At 40.6% G+C, this 24489-nt stretch overlaps 1 protein-coding gene across 5 annotated transcripts; it reads left to right on the forward strand.

The window, feature by feature from the left end:
- Positions 1 to 904: 904 nt before the first annotated feature.
- Positions 905 to 23439, forward strand: FMO4 (flavin containing dimethylaniline monoxygenase 4). Of its 5 annotated transcripts, XM_058660629.1 has the most exons (10): positions 905 to 978; positions 2788 to 2919; positions 5753 to 5892; positions 7891 to 8079; positions 8664 to 8826; positions 14956 to 15098; positions 16490 to 16689; positions 17724 to 18076; positions 20301 to 20370; positions 22702 to 23439. In XM_058660629.1, the coding sequence occupies exons 3-10, from the start codon at positions 5761 to 5763 to the stop codon at positions 23111 to 23113; spliced, it is 1662 nt and encodes a 553-aa protein (XP_058516612.1). In that variant the 5' UTR covers positions 905 to 978; positions 2788 to 2919; positions 5753 to 5760; the 3' UTR covers positions 23114 to 23439. The 5 variants fall into 5 exon arrangements, 4 of the variants coding, with proteins under 4 accessions (XP_058516612.1, XP_058516613.1, XP_058516614.1 ...); XM_004599177.3 differs by lacking the exon at positions 2788 to 2919 and having other exon boundaries at positions 915 to 978; XR_009244944.1 differs by lacking the exons at positions 16490 to 16689; positions 20301 to 20370; positions 22702 to 23439 and adding an exon at positions 16344 to 16456 and having other exon boundaries at positions 17724 to 17856.
- The last annotated feature ends 1050 nt before the right edge of the window (positions 23440 to 24489 follow it).

A 24489-nucleotide genomic window follows, 5' to 3' on the forward strand; every position in this document is an offset into this window, starting at 1 on the left:
TCTGAGATTTAAAGAGCGACAGGGGCCAACGCTATGGTCTGGCAGTTTAAGCTGCCACCTGCAGCACCAGCATCCCCTGTGATCAACAAAATTTGAGTCGTAATAGCTGCAACTTTTGATCAAACCAGCATCCTGCTAAAGTGCCTGGGTCAGCAGTGAAAGATGACATAAATCCTTGCCCTTTAACCCACATGGGAGTTCCGGAAGAAACTGCTGGCTTGGTTTCAGAGTAGCCCAGCTCTGCTCTGATTATTGCAGACTTCTGCAGAGTGAATGAGAGGACGGAAGACTTCTCTCTCTTTCCTTGCCCCCTCTCTCCCTGTGAGTGTAACTTTGGCAATCAAATAAATTTTAGAAGAAAAAAAGAGCTACAGACGTGGAGACATTTGGTAAGATGTTATTCATTGAAAGTACGTTCTGCTTTGTTCATAGTTCCTTATAATACTTAAGAGAAATGGTAACATGAGAGTAGGTTTCCTAAGTTTGTTTTGGAAAGCAGAACGCCCAGTTTTGCTAAGGCTCTGATTTGGAATGACATGGCGCCCTCTAAAGGCGATCATGATGAATGTGCAGCTTCGCCCTATCCTTGCCGCAGGTTTTAGGCTTTTCCGGAACTGTGACGTTGAGGTGGGCGGGAAAAGGACACAAGTATTTTGGTGTGTATTTTTGTTCTTCCAATCCGATAACTGTATTCTAATTCGTCATTTTGCCCTGTCTTGGGATCACGGAAGCAGGAAGCTCACATCCTACGCAACTTTTCTCCCTTGGTGAGTATACTTTCAGCTGTCCCAACACCGCAGAAAGAAAAGTTCTGTTTTGTTTTAAACTATGAACACTTTAACAGCCAGCGTTCCATTTATCTTTCTTTTAGAAGGAAGAATTCCCGTTTCAACCCCCCCCCCCCTTTTTTTAAATGCAAGTGTTATCCTTGGCTGTCAGCCTTGAGAAGCAATTTAAGTATCTGTTTATGCTGACAAGGTAAGTCTCCTGGGTTGGTTGATTAATTATCAATTGATTTACTAGGAAAATGTTTCCAGGAACACTGCTGGCCAAGAGTATTGTCCTTGGGAAACGCATTCATTAAGAATGCAGTTCTCTTCTGAAATGTCTTGATTAGGGCTAATTCAACAGTATGAAAGAAAGAAAAGAAAGAAATGGAGGGAAGGAGGGAAGGAGGGAGGGAGGGAGGGAGGGAGAGAAAAGGAAAGCCTAAGGAAGCAAGTTTTCTTGGAGAAACCAACTGCAAGGGATGTGCCCATGAGACTAATGAATTAACAAGACAGATAGTGATGCCAGACTCACTGCCAATGCTGAATTCGTCTTTAAGTGAGATGAAAGTGCCAGGTATTGGCACACAGAATACTCCCCAGGTGTTGTGATAGAACACACCCGGACAAACTAAGGGTGTGGTGGGGTTAAGAAACACTAACTGATCACAATTTGAACCTGGATTACGTAAGTTACAGATCAGCCATATCTCATTGTCTCAGAATTAATTCCTGTATTTGCTGATTAGCAGGCAGGAGTGGAATGTTCCTGGTGTACAAAGGTCCAGTTCAGTAGATCGGAGCTCTTTCTGCCAAGGGACTAAATATAAACAACCTTTGAGCAGCAAAGTACCTTGTGTTTGTAATTTGCAACAAGCTTGCCCACCACTTGGAATCTTCCAGTCCTGCAACCTGCAGTATGGTCTCCTACCTTCAGACTCATCTATTTTTGCAAGAGTCGTTAGTTTTCAAACCCAAAAACAGTCCTTTCTGGTTCTGAAGGGACAGACCCTCTAGTCCACAAGTATAAAACCAGTAACACAAAACAATGAGGAGTTTTGCTGAAGGTTACGTGGCTGTTGAGAAGCCAAACCAGAGCGGAGCATTATTAATTTCCAGTTTACCGCTTTGAATTTGTTAGCTTGTTAGCTGCAAGGAAGTTCCAGACAAGCTGGTTGCTTAGTTCATGATTTGGGAGACTGAGAGCCCAGTGGCATGATGCAGGCTCTGGTGCAAGCCTCAGAGTGGATAGCGGACAGAGGAAGGTTTACACAGTGAACCATGGAGCATAAACAGACTGAATGGAAACAAACTGGGGCTTCTGTAGCAATCTTCTTTCAAGAAAGGTCTTCTCAGGGCAGTGCCCGCGTGACCCAAGGACCTGCCATCAGCACCATCTCCTACTATTTCCATTGTCCCCCAACAGCACAGCCCTGAGGACCTAGCCTTTTCTGTCTAACCCTGTGAGAGACATTCAACACCCAAACCACACCACCCCTTTCCAACTTAGAGCATATTTGAAAACAGGAATGCTTCTTAAAGAAGTCCATAAGCTGCAAATATGTGTTTACTTTGAAAGATACAAACTCTCAATCTGCTTTTATTTCCTGGACTCCTCATCCGTATTTGAAAGGCACACTTTCTGTAGTTTCTTTCTATAGTGCAATCCATTCTGCTTCTGACTGAGTTTCCTAACAGAGTTAAGCAGCCTAAAGGATCTGGAGGCATCGGGGGGAGTATGCTGCTGTTAGAAGACTTACTATAAGGTGTTGCGTATCAGCCTATCATTAAAGGACAGCATCTTGAGGGCAGTTACTATGTCTTTATCTCTTTGGGGTTTTTTTTGTTTTATTACAGCTATTTAGCCCCTGAGTCTTAACTATCCCTTGGACCCCCACTGGGCTCAGTGCTGACACTTACAAGCACTCAGGGTGCCACTGTTGAAGGAATGAATTTACTGCTAGTCTATTCGCTTGTCAAATCAATTAGCAAACATCTCTGTTGTGTCACTATCGCACAGAGAGATCCCAGCAGAAATCTGACAACACCAGACCTCAAACCAGAAAGTGAACTGCTCTTATTGGCAGAGGCAATTTGTATTTGGTTGAAAACTGCCCAGACTTCCTACTCCCCAACCTGAAGAAAATTACAGGTAGGCTTGCCAGCTTTTGCCAAACTCATTGATCAGTTTTTTTTCTAAGGAGAAGAGAAATTTGGAGGAATATAAGTAGGAGGGTAGAGAAGAAATAGAGTAAATACGTTGTGTTAAACAGATTTGTTATTAAGTAATATTATCACTTTAAAACTTAAATGAGGTAGCTATTTGGCACAGTGGTGAATATGCTGTTGGGGCCACAGGAGTCCCCAGGTGGGAGGAGTCCTGGCTCCAGCTCCCTGGTACTGTGCATCTTGGGAGAGAGGAGAGGCAGTTCAGGAAATTAAGTCTCTCCCACCCAGTGTGGGAGTTCTCAGCTCCACTGCACCTGGGGGTTGAACCAAGAGATGATAACATGCTTAAAAGAACAATTCTTCAATGTAGGTATTTTCTTACTTTATACATACCAGATTTAAGGGTATTTTAATGGATTACTTGAGGGTTATAATGGTTAGTCAGTAACAAATTTCAGACAGAACTTTGCTGCTTTCAAAGTCCATTTTCTTTGACTCTCGATATTTCTAAACAAATTAAGAGTCTAGATGGAGGATTATGCATTTTTCTAATAGGTATTGAAACGATACTAGTGTTCTCAGCCTTAAAAATAGTGACAATGCAAACAAGGTCGAAAATAGGCGACGTCAGGAAATATCTTTGTTCTTCATTCTAAGTCCAGGAGTTTTCTGCACTGCCAGGGGAATCTGTGGAATCCTTGTGGCTCAGAGCACTTCCTTTTTTCCCCACTAGTCAATAAATCCACTTTGCTTCTGTGTCTGAGATCTGTGTTTTCACTGGGAAGCAAGTTACAATGCTAGAGGGGTAACCTTCTGCAACCCTCACCAAAGGTACAGCACCGAACCTGAACTTGACAAGGGAAGCAAAGAGAGTTGCAGATGGAAGTCACAGGAATGCTCAGGCCATTGGAACAACACTGTACAAACCGGCTACGGGAGCCAGAAAGCCACAGAAGTGCAAGCTCTGACCCTTACTGATAACGATGCTCTGTTTTTCCATTTGCTGGTCCTAAGGGCTCAATAAATATTCACCACTCTGGTTCCACAAGAAAATATTCATACTACTAGAAAAGTGGCATGAGATACAAAAATCACATGTAGGACAGACATTTGGCCTAGCAGTGGAGACACCAGTTAAGATGTTTGTATCCCACATGGGAACACCTATGTCAGTTCTTGGCTCTGTCTCCTAATGCAGCTTCCCTCTAGTGCAGACCTGTGAGGCGGTGATCAGGCCTCACTCACATAACTGAGTTCCTACCATCTATATCGGACTCGGACTGAGTTCGAAGGTCCCAACATCAGCCCTGTCTAGTCCTAGAATTTAAGGGCATTTGTTGAGGGAGCCAGTAGACTGGAGCTCTGTATGTCTCGCCAAGTACATAGGTAAACACTTTTTTTTTTTTAGTCACACAGGCAAAAAAGAGTTACATCTCTGATCAGAAAAAAGACTTTATTTGCAAGGGCAAAATCCAATGAATTATATGTTTTTATGAAGCAATTATATACTCTGAGGCTTCATTTAATGTTTATGCATTTTCTGGACTGACCAATAGAGCTGGAGCGAAAAGCAGCACTTGCAATTAAGTCTACTTCACAGATTAGCTCATTTGTTTAAGGCACAAGGGTTGTTGAGGTGTTGTAGGAAGCCCAGATTACAACATGAAAAACTTGGACTCTAAATCCCTGTGACTCATACAAGGGTACTTCAAAACATTATGGGAAAGAAAACTGAAGGATAAATTTATTTTAATGTAATTTCTCTTGAAACTCATGCAATTTTTCCTATTATGTATTTGACCTTTTAGATGAGTGTTTATAAGCATAGATATCATTTTTTCCACCCAAGCAAATTGATGTTTTAGTTCCCTTTTTCTGAGAATGCGTTGATGTTCTCAGCATGAACATCCTCCTTGCCACTTGACCTCTTAGATTCCAGAATGTCCCATGTGACTTTCCTTGGGGACTTTGTTCTTAATTATGTAAGTCAGTCAGACCTCTATGCAAGCTTAAGAAATCTTCCTATCCCAAATTCATGTAAAATCTTGCTGCTTGGTATGATAAAGACCTAGTTAGTTATTTTTCAGGACTTCAGATGCTTTGAATCAAAAGGCAAAATTTTTACTGACTCCAGTTCTTATGGTTTAGAGGACAAGGCAATGATGGAGTGCCTTTTAATACTGAGCAGTCAAGGGCCCCGTATGAGCAAGGAGCTGGGCCTGCAGAGTAATAATAGCTCCTCCTGTTCAGTTGCCTCACTACCAAAATTATCCCACGTATTAGTGCACTTTAAAGAGTTTGTAGAAAATCAAATTAAATGATGTTTATTTAGTTGCAAAAAATTAGAATTCCTATCTAGTTCTTTTCATAATACACATTTTCTGCAAAGTTTTGAGGACTTCTTTTATGTGTGAATTGAAATAAGTGCTCTGAGATAAATTACCTTGTAATTCCATGTCCCATTCATTTTTCAAAGTACCCCCAGGTGTCAGCCATTGAATGTCACAACCAGTTTTTGTTTCTGTTATGGTAATTATCATCATCATCATCACAGCCATTTTGCCATCTTATGGATGAGAAAATAGAGGCACAGAAAAAAATAAAAGCTCAATGACATGCATTTGATAAGCAATGAAACCTACACTTAAACCAAGACACTTTGATTTTAGACCTTTCTTTTTTAGCCAAAACATGATTCATCATTCACTCAAAGATGAACAAAGGCATTTCTGTCAATATCAAAGTTGAGTCCTTTGACAGAGGCATCCTCCCAAACCTCTCATATATAAAAGGAGCTCTATTTGATCTTCCAACAGAGTCTACCATGGCCAAGAAAGTTGCAGTGATTGGAGCTGGTGTGAGTGGCCTGACCTCTATTAAATGCTGCTTGGATGAGGACCTGGAGCCCACCTGCTTTGAAAGAAGTAATGACATCGGGGGACTATGGAAATATACTGTATGTGGTTCACATCGTATCATTTCCATCCGTCATAATATGTTTTTTTGCTTTGTCTCTGATCAGATGTGATGGCTTTAGCCTGTTTGATGGTCAGGTAACTCATTGCAAGGATGCTAAGATGTCCATATCGCAGTGTGGAACACTGTGAGGATGTAGTCTGATAAGTGAAAAATCCTGAGACTAGGCAGGGCAGGGACAGTTGAACAAAAGAAGAGAAAAGCGTTAACTCTGATAAACATAATGTTGAAAGTTTAAAATGATTTCTGGATCATGCATCTTCTAATACGGAGTAGCCAGGTATCACATCAGGTAAGCTGAGTGGCAAATAGTGGCTGTGGAAGTTGGCGTCAAATCTGGATCAGTAATCCTGGAGCACTAATCCTCTAGACAATGTTAAGGTATTGGGAGGAGAGCTGGCAACAATGAGGCAGGACAACCAGACCTTCAAAGAACCAATAAAAAGAAGCCCAGACATTGACCCGCCTTTCTTAGAAGTGAAATCTGCATCCTAGGTGGGGGTTATGCAGGGCTGGGTAAGCGATCAGGTGAGTTGAGCATCAAAAAGTGGGGCTAGAGAGACCAAAATGCAGAATCACAATATAAAGCCATGGAGGCTTCAGTACCAAATGCCTCCAGGGAAAAAGCAACATTGATTCAACTAGTATGAATGAGAGAAGCCTTCATGGAGGAGATAACATTTGCTACATCTTGGATGGATGGTGAAGAAAATAGAATAAGGAAATGTATGAAGGTACTGTAAATGCCAATGGACAGTGAAAAATACATTTATTTTGCTGTAAAACACTTTGAAATCCATGCATGGCATCTTCATGCTATACATTTTTTAATATGTTGAAGATTCATCATATGTAAACAAAAGCAGTCACAATCCTAACATAATGTTTTGGGGGAAGGAAATCTTTGTCTGTTTTATTGTAAGCCCCATTAAACCATCCAATCTGCTTTATCACGTGTGGCTTGTGTACCTTCTGTTATTTGATCTCATTGTTGGTTTTATTTCCAGCTCCTACTCTAAAGTAAGATTAATTTTAGAAATTAACATCACCAGGTAAAATGAAAAATACATATCATTATATTATTTGCATTTACTCCCTTATACTATGTCCTGTGAGTACAAAATGATGAACAAGGTAAAACAAGTTCCCTACTGGTCTTATGCTCCAATGCGGAACAGAAACGGTGAACAGTTACTTGCAGTGTGTGATCAGAACTACAAGTGTCAAAGGGCTGCAAAAGCTACCATACACAGATCTGTGGAGTCTTCAGACTCCTGAGAGAAAATGACAGCTAAGAAAGAGACTTGAAGGAAAGGGACCTTAGTTTCAACCAGAAGGAATCTGTCAGTTCTCTGAAAATGACCTTTGGTTTATGGTTGCTTTGTTAGAAAGGGATAAAAATTGAGACCAATGAGTCCCTCAAGTATGTGAGAACAGAGAGGCTTCCGCTATGGTTGCACGAAGTGCTTTCACGAAGACTGAGAGAAGATAAACAGACACGAGGGCTGACAGGGAATTTGACTGAAGATTCTGCTTTATTTTTAAAATTGGAGGCTCCAGCATTTTGAGTGCCAAGGATAAAGAGTCAATAACGACAGGAGGAATGAAAGTACACATAGATGTGAATGGGAAGAGGCAGAGGAACGGCAAAGAGATGGGCGGGGCATGACGTGAGTGGAGAGAATAGCGCCAACAAGAGCACAAGGAAAAGATGACCAGAACAGACTTACTCAAGAACAATGTTGGGCGTTCCGATTACATTTACTTAGGTGGTGTTGTCACTTTAAATCGATACTGTCATTACCCTAGTCTTGCAGAAGATTTATAGTCACGATAGCATGGAGACAGGATGCTGAGTTTCAAGTATCTCTTAAATTAATGGGGCATTGACTGCAGATGAGCTGGCCTGAACCACCAAAAATTCTTTCTCTTCTTTCTGCCTCTTCACCCCATCAAACTAACCATGCCTTCACTACAGGAAACTTCTGAAGATGGGATGACCAGAGTCTACTGGTCATTAGTGACAAATGTCTGCAAGGAAATGTCATGTTATAGTGACTTCCCCTTTCATGAAGATTATCCGAATTTCATGATCCACTCAAAATTTTTGCAATATCTGCAAGAATTTGCTGAACACTTTAACCTCCTGAGATATATTCATTTTAAGGTAAGCTGCTTTGAGTTACAGAAGGGCGGAGAACAGGGGCTGTATCAAGAAAATTGCTCTTGGTTTTAGGCCTGTATGAGTAAGATGGGTACTTTGAGTCTTCACTCTTCTACCTCTTTTGTTTTATTCAAGTCAATCATTAAAGTACTAACAGTTCTGATTCTTCTTCTAAAAGTAATTTCTCATTCAGAACAAAAGTTACTCTTTCCTGAGAGGAAAGTAAAATAATTTTGTTCATAAAATCCACTGGGAAGGAATTGCTTTAAGTCTAAAGCATGGAAATTATAATCACAGAACTCTTACTTTCCTGATTTTTTCCTAAAGCATCAGACAATGTAATTTGTCTCTTTCTCCCCAGAAATTAACTGACTGTTATTCTTCCAAGGCTAGGATTCAGTATCTTGCATTCTATTCTATGTTACAACTTTTCAGAGTTTCTGCAGTAACTTATCTGTGGATATTTGTGGGGTTCCTACCGTGGGACTTGACTTACATAAAATAAGACGTGGTTACCATGTGAGCCATTGCACGAAGTCAGAAGAGGTCTCACTGGTAGGAAGCGAGTGTTTGTCTTTTGCTTTTAGACCACTGTGTGCAGTGTAACAAAGCGTCCAGACTTCTCCACAACTGGCCAGTGGGAGGTTGTCACAGAGACAGAGGGCAAGCAGCAAAGAGCTGTTTTTGATGCTGTCATGGTTTGCACTGGAAAATTCCTGAGTCCCTGTTTACCTCTGAAGTCCTTTCCTGGTAAGTCATTTCTACTGAAATATGCCTGTTTTTCAGGAGTCTTGTAGAAGAAACCTCAGTTTTTTTTCATTGGAAATACTTCCAAATAGTTACATAACACACATAACGGTGTGGGCATTTGGCTTATTAGTTACAGTGCTGTTTGATATCTCATATTGAAGTACCAAGTTCTTGCTCCGCCTCGACTCCCAGTCTCATATGCCCACTAATGTGCCTGCTGGAAGGCAGTTTTTGATGATGAAGTGTTTGAATCTGTCACCATCTCAAAAGACCCCAACTGGCTTCCTGATTTCTATGTTCCCCTGGCTCCTTCCAGCTGAGATCATTATAGGGAATAAACCAGAAAGTGGGAGATACTCCTCTCTGTGTTTCTCTCTCTCTCTCTCCCCCTTGTGTTTCTCTCTTACTTTCAAATTCATAAAGATGTAAAAATAATAATTTGTGCAAATTACTTTGAAAGATATAAAGCACTATACAGACCCCCCAGTTTTGTTATGGAAATAGTTGCTATTTTTGTATCAAACATGTCTGATTCAAGTTTAGTGATAATACTAAGTTCTAAACTTTCAGAGCTGTCACAAAAAGAACAAGATTGATTTGGGGAACTGAATTAGATGCCATATGCAGTCAAACTGACCAGAAATTTAAGAACTTAAAAATGACTGCGAGTGTAAGTTAACTTGACACATTGATACATTGTTACTAAGAAAAGCTAAAAATTACATGTGTAAAGGTATATATTCACCCCTCAAAATATCACCACACTACACCTTAGTTCAAGCTACGAACAAAAGCATAAGATTTTTACAAATTCTCTTTTGAAAATGCTTCTACGGCCCAAGGTGTACTCTTTTTAGTATATACATGGCTGACAAATCTCTAACTTTGAGAACAGAATTCCCCATTTGGAAAACAAAAAGCTATTCCAATTTTGCTAAAGCAAATAAAATTAATCAACTAAGAATTAGTAAAATGTACTAAAACTACTCTTTACTGTCGCTTATTCGTGATCCTATAGTCAACTGAGTGGGGTTTTGACATTTCCTCAAGGAATTGAGTTTGTTCCAACGTTTTTAAAATTTTTATTTACAGTGGATTATTTTTAAACTAGAAAAGCATTTTAAATTTTTGTTTATTTGAAAGGCTGAGACTGACAGAGATTTGTCATTTTCTAGCTTCCTCTGCAACACCCAGAGTTGGAGGCTGGGTCAGACCAAAGCCGAGACCAAGGCTCATTCCAGGCCTCTCACTTGGGTAGCAGGAACTCAAACACTTAACCCATTACCTGTTGCCTTCCGGGATACACATTAGCAAGAAACTGGACCCAAAGTGGAGCCAGAATTCATGCCAATGCACTTCAATACGGAACTTAAAAATCTCACGTTTCATTAAACAAGTACGTGAAAGCAAGCAGTCATGTAAAGGATAAAAGCCGCAAACCTTGAGAAAGGAAGGCAAGAGAAATATGACTCTTACGAAAGCAATCAAAAATTAGTAAAGTATTTCTTCAAAACAATATGTATTTAGACGCCAAGTGAGAATGAAAAATTAAAAAAAAAAAAAAGCATTTCTGTAAACACAATCAAGCTAAACACACAACTCTTGAGTAGGAAGACATTTGCAAAGACCTCTTTTGACCATGTTCCTGTGGGAAAAGTGAGTTACAAGAACAGCTTATCGGGCCCGGCGGCGTGGCCTAGCTTGAACGCCCTGGGATCCCATATGGGCTTTGGTTCTAATCCCGGCAGCTCTGCTTCCCATCCAGCTCCCTGCTTGTGGCCTGGGAAAGCAGTCGAGGACGGCCCAAGGCTTTGGGACCCTGCACCCATGTGGGAGACCTGGAAGAGGTTCCAGGTTCCCAGATTTCGATGGGCGCTGCACCAGCCTTTGTGGTCACTTGGGGAGTGAATCATCGGACAGAAGATCTTCCTCTCTGTCTCTCCTCTCTGTATATCTGACTTTGTAATAAAAATAAATAAATCTTAAAAAAAAAAGAACAGCTTATCATACAGGTGCATCTGAAATGTATTGTCTTGTCAGGTGTGGGATGCCTTTTATTATATTGCAATCTGCTTCAGTTCGACATCAACTGAAACTTTTTAAGATTCCTTTTCTGCGTTTGACTAAATCAGCATCTACCTTCAGGCACAGCTTTGATATATCTGTGGAAAAGGTTCTTTTCCCTGAGAACATGAAAGTGTAAAAAGCTGCAGGGTCCATGAGGCGAAGCTACAATGGCTGATAGTTTTTGAATCTCCAAAATTGTGCCCTTCTGATCTCCAGCAATTGGCCTTTCCTTTGTTTCTGAGTTAGGAGTTTTGATTTAGTAAGTGGACTTTTCTTTCACTCTGTTTTTCAACATTATGTTGACATGATCATTGACTCAGAACTACCTGCCCCTTCCCATTTTTTTTAAAAATTAGGTTCACTGCTCAAATGAAGAACCAACTATTTGTCAGCCATTTTCTGAAAGCTACAAAATGTGTGAACTGGTATCTAGCCCTTTAGTAAAACCTCAGTAAATGATGAATATCCCACTTTTTAAGGCATTGCGTGCATATTCTCAGTATTCTTTTTAATCATGTCTCACATTTCTTTATTTTTACTTTTTGACCATGAAGCAGACATGGTTTTTTCAACTCATAACTCCTGTATAGACAAAATATAAAAAACACCACAGTAAAATAAAACAAAGATGATATGTATGTAAAATATTAACATACTTAATCATGACTGAAGAGACTAATACTACAAAAGCAATGAAAAAAGGAAATAGATGACATAAAATGAAATAACCCAATTTACCAGTCAGACTATAGGGAAATGGTATCACCTAAGGCTTACAGAAGATAGAAGCAACTTTTGTTACTTACATGATCAATCATTCAAGATGCAGAAACCAGGGCTTTGATTTGGTTTACCGGATAAAGCCACTGCTCCCAATGCTGTCATCCGAGTTGAGGGCCTATTCATGTCCTGGGTGCTCTGCTTATGGCCAGCCTCCCACTGATGATCCTGGGAAAGCAGCAGAAGATGATCCAAGTGCTTGGGCCCTTGCCCCTATGTGGATGAAGCTCCTGGCTCCTGGCTCCTGGCTCCTGGCTCCTGGCTCCTGGCTCCTGGCTTCAGCCTGGCTCACCTCTGGCTGTTGTGACTATCTATCATCTATGTATAAAAAGATGACTTGAAATTAATAAATTTTCTTTTTTTAAATATTTATTTTATTTTTATTGCAAAGTTAGATATACTCAGAGGAGGAGAGGCAGGGAGGAAAATCTTCCATCCGATGGTTCACTCCCCAGGTGGCTGCAACCGCTGGTGCTGCATTGATCCGAAGCCAGGAACCAGGAGCTTCGTTCAGGTCTCCCACATGGGTGCAGGGCCCCAAGGCTTTGGGCTGGCCTTGATTGCTTTTCCAGGTCACCAGGAGGGAGCTGGATGTGAAATGGAGCTGCTGGGCTTAGAACTGGCACGAATATGGAATCCTGGCGCGTTCAAGGCGAGGACTTTAGGCAGTAGGCCATCGCGCCAGGCCCAAAATTCATAAATTTTAAAATAAAAATATTAAACAAATAATAAGATACTGATGCCTACTATTTATACAACTTTAGGAAGTGAGAATGATCATTGAGACTCTGGGAAAACTTTCTCCAATTAGTGGAGAATTACTCAAAATATGAATTGTGCATTTCCTTAGCCCTGGTAATTTCAACCATAGGAATTAAGAACCTCTACTACATAGAAAATCTTTACCTAATATAAAACTTACACACACAGTTACATAATTTTATTTATAAATAAATGATCTAATGACATACACAAAGGTCTATTGATAGTAGATAATGCTTAGTACACTTGTGAAGCATTTTTGGTTTAAAAAAAACTCCAGAATGCCCTTGTATGTTGAATGGTGCACTGGAGGCACTACCAAATGTGTTCCTTTAAAAATCAGTAGTGTTATGAGTCAGAAAACATGAGTTTCCATCTGGGCCCTGCTGCTTGCCAACAGCGTATGATAAGTTAATTAGCCTTCCTATGCTGAAATCATAGGATTGGTAAAGCTGAATAACAGAGTTGTGGTGTGCTTTAATTTAGTTAATATGTATAAACTCCGCAGAGCAACGTCTAAGACTTGTATGGTATGGTCTAAATGAATGTTAGAAGCCATGGGTTCATTCACCCACCTTCCCTCTCAAGGACATCCTCCCTAAAGGCAGGAACTACTGTTTACCCTCTTATCCTTTTGGCATCATCTGTTACTTCACAGTAAATAATGTTCAAAGACAAGTTGCACAAGGTTCAGTTATTGGCAACTTTTGTTTTCCTTTTTAAAATAAACACCTTATCTATGGGGCTGGCCCAATGCTGCCTTCGGATGTAACCTCACACCGACTCCATGGCTTTTCTGCTGACATTAAGATAACAAAAGTCCTGTGATCACTGTTTCTCTCTCTGTCTCTCTCTCCTGCTCTCTATAGATATGATTCCAATAAAAATAAATAAAGCTTTAAAAAAAAACCAGTCAAGCAAAGAGTTTAAATATTTAGGCATGAACGCCGCCAAAGCACTTAAGTCATCGGAGCCCGCATTGCCTGGGTCTTTCAATGGCTGAACTTCCCTTTCTGACTGGTTGCTGTCTCTGTCTCTTGTCTGTTAACGTCAGTGATGCCATCATGGGCTCCTCTGTCAGCTCCCTTGATTTTCTTGACTGCTATTTGCTATCATTAGCATGTTTACTTTTGTGGCTGCTAATATCGGCTTATTTGAATACATGGTTTATGTCTGCCAAAGAGATAATTACTGAAAATAAATGGAAACTAGAAATAGCTGGTTGCCCTTCTTATATTTACATTTGTAAGCATATGAGTTATGTTCCCATTGATGGAACAGAGTAAGTTTGGGAGATTAATCAGAAGCAAGCATAATTAGCATGAATCAAATGAGATTATGTGTATCATATTAAACATGAAATATTAAGCATATATTAAAGCATAAAATGAAGCAAGTATGAAATATATGGAGCATGAGATTAACTCAAAATGTAATTGTTTTGTTTACAAAAAATATATTTCTTTTGTGGAAGCTTTTAATTCAGTTGAAATTCAGTTTGTAACGATTGCATGCAAAATTCACATTGTTTTTTTAAAGCTTATTCATTTTTTATTTATTTGAAAGACAGACACAGCAGGAGATCCCATCTGTTGTATCTCCAAGAGTAAGGCATGGGCCAGACTGAACCTTAGAGCCAGAAACTCAATCCACGTCTCCCGTGTGGGTTGCGTGGACCTAAGTACTTGAACTGTCACCTGATTCCTTCCCAGAGGGATCTGGAATTGGGCACGGAGGAACAAAGCTGCACTCAAACCCAGACACTCTGATGTGGGATGCAAGTGTCCTGAGCAGAGTCTTAACCATTGTGCCAAATGCCTGCCCGCACAGATCACAACCTTAAAGGACGTATTTGGGGGGTAAAATAAAGTTCATCAGCGCCCTCCTTTTATGTCAGATGCATATTCGCATAGAAGAAGGGTAGCAGTCATGGAAGGGATCTCAATGGGATATGCAGTCAAGCTTTGCTTACCCGTGGAAATACACTCTGAGAAATGCATTCTTGGGTGATTTTGTCATTGTGTCCTCACAGAGTGCACTTACACGTGGCTAGGTGGTGAAGCCTGTTATTTCCCTGGGTTCTATGTCATACACCATCATACACATGGTCCATTTTTCACCAAATGTTCTTAGCAAATACATGGCAGAAATTATCAATGTAAATGAAATATAATGATGTGGCCCAGAAAAAGAGTACTTCTCACCCAGCAAGTTCAGAGAAGTAAGTGATGGATTTTTCTTATTTGTCCGCAGTGACCCTTATTTCCCACACTATTTGCTTTTGTAAGGGAAAGCCCACATTCCCTTATTTTCAACAAGGTAGGTTGCATAAAATCCACGTGAGCTGATAGCACCCCAGGGAAAAAGAGGATCATGTATTTGCTGTACTCCTGCAACTCATGGTGGAAGTGAACAATTGTTTCATTACTGAGCTTCCACATGCCCATAGATCCCCTACCTGCACTTTGGAGAATTACAGATGTAGATGCTTTGCATTTTCTGTTCTTTCTCTCCCCTCAGGAATCCAGAAATTTAAAGGAAAGGTCCTGCACAGTCAAGAATACAGAATTCCAGAAGGCTTTCGGGGCAAACGTGTCTTAGTGATCGGTCTTGGGAACAGTGGCGGAGACATAGCAGTAGAGCTGAGTCGAACAACATCTCAGGTGCGGGATGAGGTAGTAGCCCTGCTCCCAGCAGCTCCTATGGTGGCTGCAGAGAGGTGATCCAAACCAAAAACACACATTCTGACATAGGGTAAGCGAAAAAGCCATGACCATGCTTACAACTACTTTGATTCTTTCAGAACTATTTAGAAAGCCACAGACGATAGAGTTGAGTCATCTCCAAACACGTCCAGGGAGTTTGTGAGCGGGCAGAGCATGAAGCGTTGTACAAAAATGCATCAGAAACAGTAACAAATAGGTAAATTGCTCCATCTAGATCCATTAGCGTTGCTTTATATTCTTCTTACAATTCTGACAAAACCTGCATAGGAAGAACAGAAAGAGAAGCTACTTTCTTCTGAGTTTTCTACTACAAGCTAGATTTTCTTAAAGATTCGTATTATTTGTATTGGGAAGGCAGATACACAGAGAAGAAGAGAGAGAGAGGAAGATTGCCCATTTGATAATTCACTCCCCAAGTGGCCGCAATGGCTGGAGCTGAGCTGATCTAGAGCCAGAAGCCAGGAGCCTCTTTTGGGTCTCCCACACAAATGCAGGATCCTAAGGCTTTGGGCCGACCTCCATTGCTTTCCCAGGCCATAGGCAAAGAGCTGCTCAGGAAGCAGAGCTGCCAGGATTAGAACCGACACCCATCTGGGATCCTGGTGCATGCAAGACAAGGACCTTAGCCACGAGGCTACCATGTCGAACCCTACAAGTCAGATTCCCCCCCACCTGTCTTCAAGAAATATAGATACCAGGGGTGATCTCCCAATGAAACTGTTGAACTTATCTGGACAATAAGATGCTGGACTCAATGCATGGTACATGCTCGCAATGAGGGAATCATGACTGGATATGAACTGTAATACTGCAACAATGTGGAGGAATCCAACATGGGGGAAGGGCATGGGAAGGGGTAGGGGAAATCCCAGAGGCTATGAAACTGTGTCACAAAATGAAAAAAAAAATACAAACTTAAAAAAAAGAAGTATAGATAGTAACTTTAGAAAGCCCAAGCATAGATTCTCAAATTAGGAATCTATTTCATTTCAGCATAAATTATAGGATGATTAGATATAAAGTTAATAGCTTTTCTTTAATTCAGCTAAAGGTATATTTTCTGGATCTTCACTTTAAATCTTACATTATTTACAGGTGAAGTATTACTAAGTCAATATCATACAATACAATTACTATTATTTACACTTTAATAACCAATCAAAATGCCTAACAGATGTACAGATCAGACAAGGCAATTCTTCAAAATCATGACAATTCACCAGTTCTCTGTTGCTGTAATGGCAGATTATTGTGAGACCATTTAAACTTATGGAAGAAAAATGCTAACATGATGGGTATGTATTTATCCCTCTGGTTTTACTTTTTAGGTATTTCTCAGTACTAGAACTGGAGCCTGGGTTATCAGCCGCTCTTCACCTGGGGGCTATCCTCTCAATATGATGCTGTCAAGAAGATACCTCAATCTTATTGAACAAGTTGTGCCTTCGTTTATCCTAAGACGGATTAATGAGAAGGCGCTCAATAAAAGATTTAACCATGAGAATTATGGATTGGGTATTACAAAAGGGTACTTAAATAGTTTTTATTTACTGGAAAAAAATAGTAAATAAGTATTTCTTATTCAGTTTTATTTAGAATTCAAAATTTCCTTAGTTATGATATTGCCTTTATTTAGCCAAACCGAAGTTTGTTACCCTAAAATAATGTCCTTTAGATACCATAGCGTTTGTTAAAATAAGAATATTCTGTGTCTTAGTAGTGAACGTAGGAACATACACAAAGCTAGAATAAGATGAAGAATGAAAACATTCATTCCAAGCTTGAAAACTGGAATGTTTAAATTGATTTTCTAGAATCTTTAAATCGCTACCATCTAAGTAATTTGCATCATCAACCTGATCAGATGGTCAGCTCGTGTTAACTTCAAGGATGTGTCTATTCTGGTTAGATAATTAGATATGTGAATTTCTAGTAGGAATTTATGAAATGATGTGTTAATCTACATGTATTGGCAGAGAAAAAAACAGGAAATGCATGTAACATCATTAGATGTGATTTCTATTGTACGTATGGTCAACTTATGAAGAAGAAAACAAATGGCAAAGAATGATCTGCAATGTAAACTTGAAAAAACAAAACACATCTGATGTGCTTAGGAAGAATAATACATAGGGAAAATATTTATCAATACAAATAGGCTCAGGTTTTTGTTTTTTATTCAAAGATTCTATTGATAACTTCCGCTTTGCCTAATGTCACTCTCGGAGCTGCAGGTGATGTGAGACAAGCTGATCATCACGCGCATTGTGTGTTCTCGCTCGTGTACTGAGAAAAACATTGCTTCAGAAAGTTTATTCCAAAAGAAAAAGTTTGAAGCTTCAGTTAGGAAATTTTAGTTTTCACCACTTTCTACATATCTTCCATCAGGAACAAGAAAATGCAGTGATACAAACACTCATCAGTCAACTCACAATCTTGGCTTGGCTGATCATTTCCCAATTAACTAAGTAAAAACTTTAAGTAAGCAGAAACTGAATAAATGTTTGCTGGAATTCTTTATCACTATGACTTTGGTGAATATTTTTCTCCTCTGCCTCCAAGGAAAAGCCCAAAATACGTTGTGAATGATGAGCTGCCTGCCTGTATCCTTTGTGGGATAATCAAGATGAAAGCCGGAGTGAAGGAGTTTACAGAAACCTCTGCTATCTTTGAAGATGGGACAGTTGAAGAAAACATTGATGGTGTGATCTTCACTACAGGATATGTGTTTTCTTTTCCCTTTCTTGAAGAACCTCTCAAAAGCCTGTGTACAAAAAAGATGTTCCTGTACAAGCAGGTCTTTCCCTCCAACCTGGAGAGAACAACATTGGCTTTTATTGGCCTGATCGGTTTAAAAGGGTCCATCCTATCAGGCACCGAGCTCCAAGCACGATGGGCCACACGAGTTTTCAAAGGTACCTTGACTCAATTCAAAGCCTTCTGTGATCAACTGGATCCTAAAGCTATCATTTCGTTTAAATCAAATAGATGGGATTAAGCAATGGTAAAGGATTTTTTAGAATCTTAATGAACAATTATTTGTACATAAGTGCAATATTATGACAGGTGTACTTACTTAGTTACTTAATGTGATTGAATAGAAGAGATTTTTTGATTCTGGGGAAAAGATAGCAGAATATGACTAAGTTTCTCATATGAACTGAATTTATAGTGGAAGTTTCAAGAGTCTATTCTAATCTGCCTAGTGTGCACCACTTAATCATGTCTCTCCATTTATTATTAAAAGTAGAATTTTCTATTTCTTCCAAAGAAAGCTATTAGAACAATGAAAACTGTGCATAACATTAAGATGTGAAGAGATAGTAACCTTTAAGAAATGGCCATACAGTCAGCCTAGATCCTGACTAATACTGCCAGTTGTCACTGTAAGAGCACAGATGCTCCAAAGCCAAGGCTGAACCTCTAAGTCTGTGAGTTCTGCAAATCTCACCCCTTGATTTGCAAGCTGTCTTGAGGCAATATATAATGTCCACAAAGTCATTGGCACAGTTCTTGAAAGTAGATGTCCTTTCAGATTTAGCTCCTGCCTTACTATTGCTGTCACTATCACACATTCTAAAGTAGGACATATTAGATTTGTAAGCATTTTAAAGAAGTGTGATTATACTTATTTTAAAAATGGAAACTCACAGTTGAGCCAGTCAACTGTCCTTTATTCAGGACTTAATGGCTAAAAACAATGATCAGAAATTTGTAAATGATGAACAGCATGCACTAAATAGTGATGACTTCCATAACACTTACCAATGTAATAGACTTCAAACATACTTTCAAATCACACATTCTCCTAAATCGGTGAACATGTTATTTGAATGAGGGAAGAGCAAGAAAGTGGTTAGGAAATCTCCTTATTTTCATTTGCAGAAGAAAGTCCACAACTCTTCATTTAATTATCAAGCATTTTTCTTCCATTAAAGCGAGCAAAAAAAGCTATAACAGCAACATCTGATTCTGTTAAAATAATCTGAGTTGACCTGCAAAGTGCTTATTAGAATGATAAAGATTCCAAAATGCAGTTCAGGAACCACCAATTAAAATTGTGCTAGCTTTTCCTAGGATAAAGTCACATGGCAAACTTGATCCTGTGCCCTGTGGACACCAAGTCAACACCTGAGCTGGGTACTTGGTGCTGATGGGCAGGAGTGGCCAGAATGGCATGGCCAACAGGGTGGACTAGCAAGGTCACAAGTAACCTAGAGCAGGAGAGTTTGAGAGGAAAGGAGGGTTAGATTTCTTGGTGGAAAACAGGCATGGAGGTCCCAGCAATCCAGAAGACAGACTGGGATTTTTCACCCAGGCAGCTGGGCAACTGGCAAAGGAGGCCAGGTCCAAGTGAGAGAGTTACATTATTTACATGTGGGAAGAGCAGATGCCAAGTGCTGAGCCTGTATAAATGGGAATCTGACAATGAGCAGGTCCTGAGATAACCTTTATCAGACTAAGAGACTTCCAGGACCTTCCACGCATGAGGCTACAGGTACAATCCAAAAATATGCGCTAAAGTAGGGTTATGAGATGGGGGTCATGTTAAAATATTTCCATGTATTAAATAGCTTTGGTGCACACACACAGGCATGCTGTGGGTGGAGATGTAGATGCAGTAGAATATATATGTATAAGATGAGAGCAGATGGAGAAGGGTGGTCAGCAGGCAGGTACTGGTGTCTTGTGAGCATGGTGTGGACTGACAGCTGGATGATGGAGGTGTTGTCCCACAAGCTGGCAGGACAGACCCCTGCTTAAGTGAGCTGGGAGGGGAATTTTTTTTGTTGTTGTTTTAAAGATTTATTTATTTTATTACAAAGTCAGATATACAGAGAGGAGAGACAGAGAGGAAGATCTTCCGTCCAATGATTCACTCCCCAAGTGACCACAACGGGCCAGTGCGTGCCGATCTGAAGCTGGGAACCAGGAACCTCTTCCGGGTCTCCCACGCGGGTGCAGGGTGGGAGGGGAATTTTACCTTCAGCAAGTCATCTTGCATACTCTAATCCCACTTTAAGCTTTGACTGCCACATGCTCAAAGGCTGGGGCCTTAGAAGGCCAGACATAAGAAGGAGAAGACATTAAGGAAAACCCACATGTGACTCTAGATTTTGTTTTCAATTTTCCTCATAGGGCTCTGTAAGATACCTCCATCCCAGAAACTGATGGCTGAATTTACTAAAAGGGAGGAGCTCATTAAAAGGTATGATGTCATAGGGAAAATTTGGAAGAATACTGTAAACGAAACAAGGCAAAACAAATAAGCAAAAAGAAACCAGAGTTCTTAGAACAAAAAACATTCCCAGAGAAACATTATGGCAGTTGAAAATCACTCTTTTCGAGAAGCCGGAAATGATTTCAGTCCTAACATTGTCACCAACTATACATGAGCCTAGATATGGTCCATGAAGGGACTAGGTCTTCTCAGGGTGACACAGAACCTGGATGCTGGATTATAACCCTCTTTTCTCTTCCGTTGTCTTCCCACACCAGAGGCTGCCCTATTTCTATACTTGCTGATGTCTCTTCTCAATCCTAAAGACTGGTGAATCCAAAACTTAGTCTCAGCCTTCTTTCCACTTCCGTTTAGAGTCACCCGGATGACCCTCTCCAGGCCTGTGTGTTTCCACAATGCCATAAGCTCATGGCTGCTAAACCTGCATCCTCAATTCATGTCATTTCCCAGAACTCCAGCTGCCAAGCAAACTCAGACATTGAAATTGAACATGTCTCTAAATGAACGCTGAGTCCCCCCGACTACCCCACTGTCCTGTGAATGGGAAGCTCTGAGGTTTTGTCTCTGTTCTGGCTGAGCAGTCAGAAAGCCCAGTAATCCTTTTTCCTCCTTTTCTTTCATATCTCACATTACCTAAGAATTCTGTCAGCAGCTACCTTCCAAGTGAGGCCAGGATTTAGACACCTGTCTCTGTATCTGCTGCTACTCTCCTCCATGCCAGGTCACCCATCTTTCTCACCAGGTCACCTGGAACTATGTACACAGTCTAGTCTTGATATGGCAGCAGGAGTGAGTTACAGCAGGTGTCTCTGTTCAGAACCCCCGATTGCTTGCTTTTTATTTCCACAACCCTACCCCACCCCAGAAGAACTTGGTCTGCCTTCACTGCCTAGCTGAACTGCTCTAGGCATGGCAATTCCTTTCTTCCCTTCTAGCCAAAACTATACCGCCCTTGGAATACTGTTCTGGAATACTGTCCCCCAGACACCAGCATGGTCACCATATAAAGGTGTCACCTCATAAGAGAAGGATCTGACAACCCAACCAGTGGAATCATTGCCTCTTTCCCTTACTCTCCTTTATATTCCCGATGATACCCAGATTTGGCTGGGTTTTCCTTTATAATATACTGATTTCCCCCCTTCAGAATAAGACTATTTTTTTAAAATAACAAATGAGTTTTTGGGTGGCTTTTTTGCGTTTTTGTTTGTCTATTTGTTTTAACTGTTGACTCCTCAGCACCTACAATGGGTCCTGGAATGTGATCTTTACTTATTCATGTATTTATTGAAAGAATGAATGACATTGCACCTTACTAGCAATAAAACAAGGAATAAAAAGCCTCGACACACTCCTATCGGTGTCAAGTTCAGTCTTGGTGCAGCAATTATAGCCCTCATGATTCACAAAAGGTGTTAGTGTAAACGTGGTTGCTACCTATATATGTGATGCTTTCTGATCATGTTCCTTCTTTCAGCGACTTTTGTACTTGGACTGATCAGATGTTACCCTCATGACACATTCCAGACCACAAGCCTTCTCTTCTAATATCCTCCTCTACCAACAATTGTCTGTCTCCTAGATATCCTCCATTGTCGGCAACGCCCGCATCACCACGTACCCCGTGGAGCCGAGTGGAGGGACTAGGGTTACAAAAAAGACAGCACACAATGGGTCATTCTTGTAAAGAGAATGCCGTTTATTTGGGGTTAGCCTGCCTCTTTTATAGTCTTCCTAGTTCCTCCTAGTATTATCCCATTGCTCAAGCAACTCCTAAGCTCCCCTGGGGGCATCTTAAAAAAGGGGAACTAAGGAAGAGGGAACTTGCTGTCAAGTGGGGGACTAAATGTATCAGGCCAAGATTGCCCATCCTGTTACCCTTTAGAAACAAGCTAAGCTGTGGAGTTAACCCTTGGGAGACCCGGGCCTACACTCCATAAATAAACTCTTGTTTTTCTCTTTGAAAATAGTGAGATCATCCCATATATAGTTTGATTTGACTCTGGAGAGAGGAAGGAAGGATGGAAGTAGGGAAGAAAGGAAGGAGAAAGAAAGAAAGAGAGGGAAGGAAAGAAAGAAAAAGAAAGAAAGAAAGAAAGAAAGAAAGAAAGAAAGAAAGAAAGAAAGAAAGAAAGAAAGAAAGAAAGAAAGAAAGAAAAAGAAAAGGAGGATGGAGGGAGGGAGGGAGGAAGGAAAGAAGAAAAAACTGGTGAGAGGAGAAATGGCTGTAAGTCATAACTTGAGAAATCCAGGACAGAATGTGATTATGAACAATTGTCCATCTTTTTTTCCACACAGGGGTGTGATAAAAGATACCAATGAAGAAAAATTCAACCACATTTCCTACCTGGATGACCTTGCTGCATGCATAGGGGCTAAGCCCAACATCCCACTCCTGTTCCTCAAGGATCCCAGACTAGCTTGGGAAGTCTTCTTTGGACCGTGCAGTTCTTACCAGTACCGCTTAGTGGGCCCTGGAAAATGGGATGGAGCCAGAAACGCCATCTTCACCCAGTGGGACAGGACTCTGAAGCCTTTAAAAACCCGAAGAGTATCCGATTCCTCCAAGCCTTCTTTCTCACACTATTTAAAAGTTTGGGGTGCACCTCTCTTACTTACCTCTTTTCTGCTTATCTATAAATCCTCACGTGTTTTTAAATTGGTGAGAGAGGAACTACAGAATAGAATTTTCCCTTACCTAGTGCTATAGTTGAAGTGTCTTTCTCAGAGTTGATGAGTTGTGGAATTGGTCTCCAATGTGATAGTATTGGGAGGTAGGGCTTAATGCGAGGTGATTGGGACATGAGGTTCCACCATCATGAATGATTTAGTGCCATTTTGGCAGGACTGAGCTATTCACCCCAATAATGGGTTCTTACAAAACGAAGTCTCCCCTCATTTTGCCTCTTTTGCACTTGCTTATTTGCTCTTCCACCATGCTGTGACAGAACACAAGATCGCCACAGAAACTGTCACCATATCTTTGGATTATCCTGTCTGTAGCATAATGAGCCAAATAAAATTCTTTATACCTTATGCATTTTTTGGTAGTCTGTTATATCAACAGGAAATGGACTAAGACACCTAGTAAGTGTGCAGGATGAGTATGTTTAGTTTCAGGGTTTTATCAAGTCATCAATTATATCACCAAGTGCTTCTTCATCCCCTCTTCTTTTCTCCATCATAACTGGTGCAATTCAAGAAAACACATATGCATTTCTCATCTGGATTCTGACATTATCTTCTTCTGTGTTCTCAATACCTTCTCTGTTGCCTTCCCTTTCAGGACATACCCTACCCAGCTACCTAAGGCATTGTTTTGAAATAAAAATATGGTCATATCTCCCATCAAGAAATAACATGGCACAAAATCAGGTGATTTATGGAAATTTCAGTGCAGGTTTGAAACTATTTAGGAAGAATAGTGGGGAACTAAAGTGATGATGAAATACTCCAAGAGTAGTATTATCAGTGAGGTAAATTTACTATCCCTAGAGCTAATGAAATTGGAAGAGAAAGCAGTAACCAGAGAATTACATAGACAAGGCCACCTGACTAGAGCAATGATTCCAGCTGAGTGATGAAGACAGGACATAATATGCCAAAGTAGAAATCTGACGCAGTAAATAGAAAATTTTCTCTTCTCTGCCTCTGGTCCCCTACTAGTGCTCCCCAACAGCCAGACCTAACCTAAAGTCAGAGCTGATTGGTGTCTACGGAGCTCAGCCTCACAATCACCTCACACTGTTCAGCCCTTTCCGAATCTCCCCTGTGTGATGACTACTCTTCATGTATTGCCCTTTTGTCAGTGTGGCATCACTTTCTTCATCTTTGTCTACAAGCAAATGCATGAGTTCCTAAAATTGACTATATCTTATTCATTCAAAACATGGTCCGAGGGGCAGATGTTTGGCCCAGAGGCTACAATGCTGGCTGTTCTCCATGCCCTATTTCCAAATCCAGAACTAGTTCCTACCTCCTATTTCCTGCTGATGCACACTAGGAGGCCGTGGTGATGGCTCAGGTTCCACCAAGCACATGGAAAACCTAGATTGATTTCCTCTTTCCCGGCTTTGGCCTGCCCCA

The sequence above is a fragment of the Ochotona princeps genome, chromosome 2 (genome assembly GCF_030435755.1).
Source record: "Ochotona princeps isolate mOchPri1 chromosome 2, mOchPri1.hap1, whole genome shotgun sequence".
NCBI classification, from domain to species: Eukaryota; Metazoa; Chordata; class Mammalia; order Lagomorpha; family Ochotonidae; genus Ochotona; species Ochotona princeps.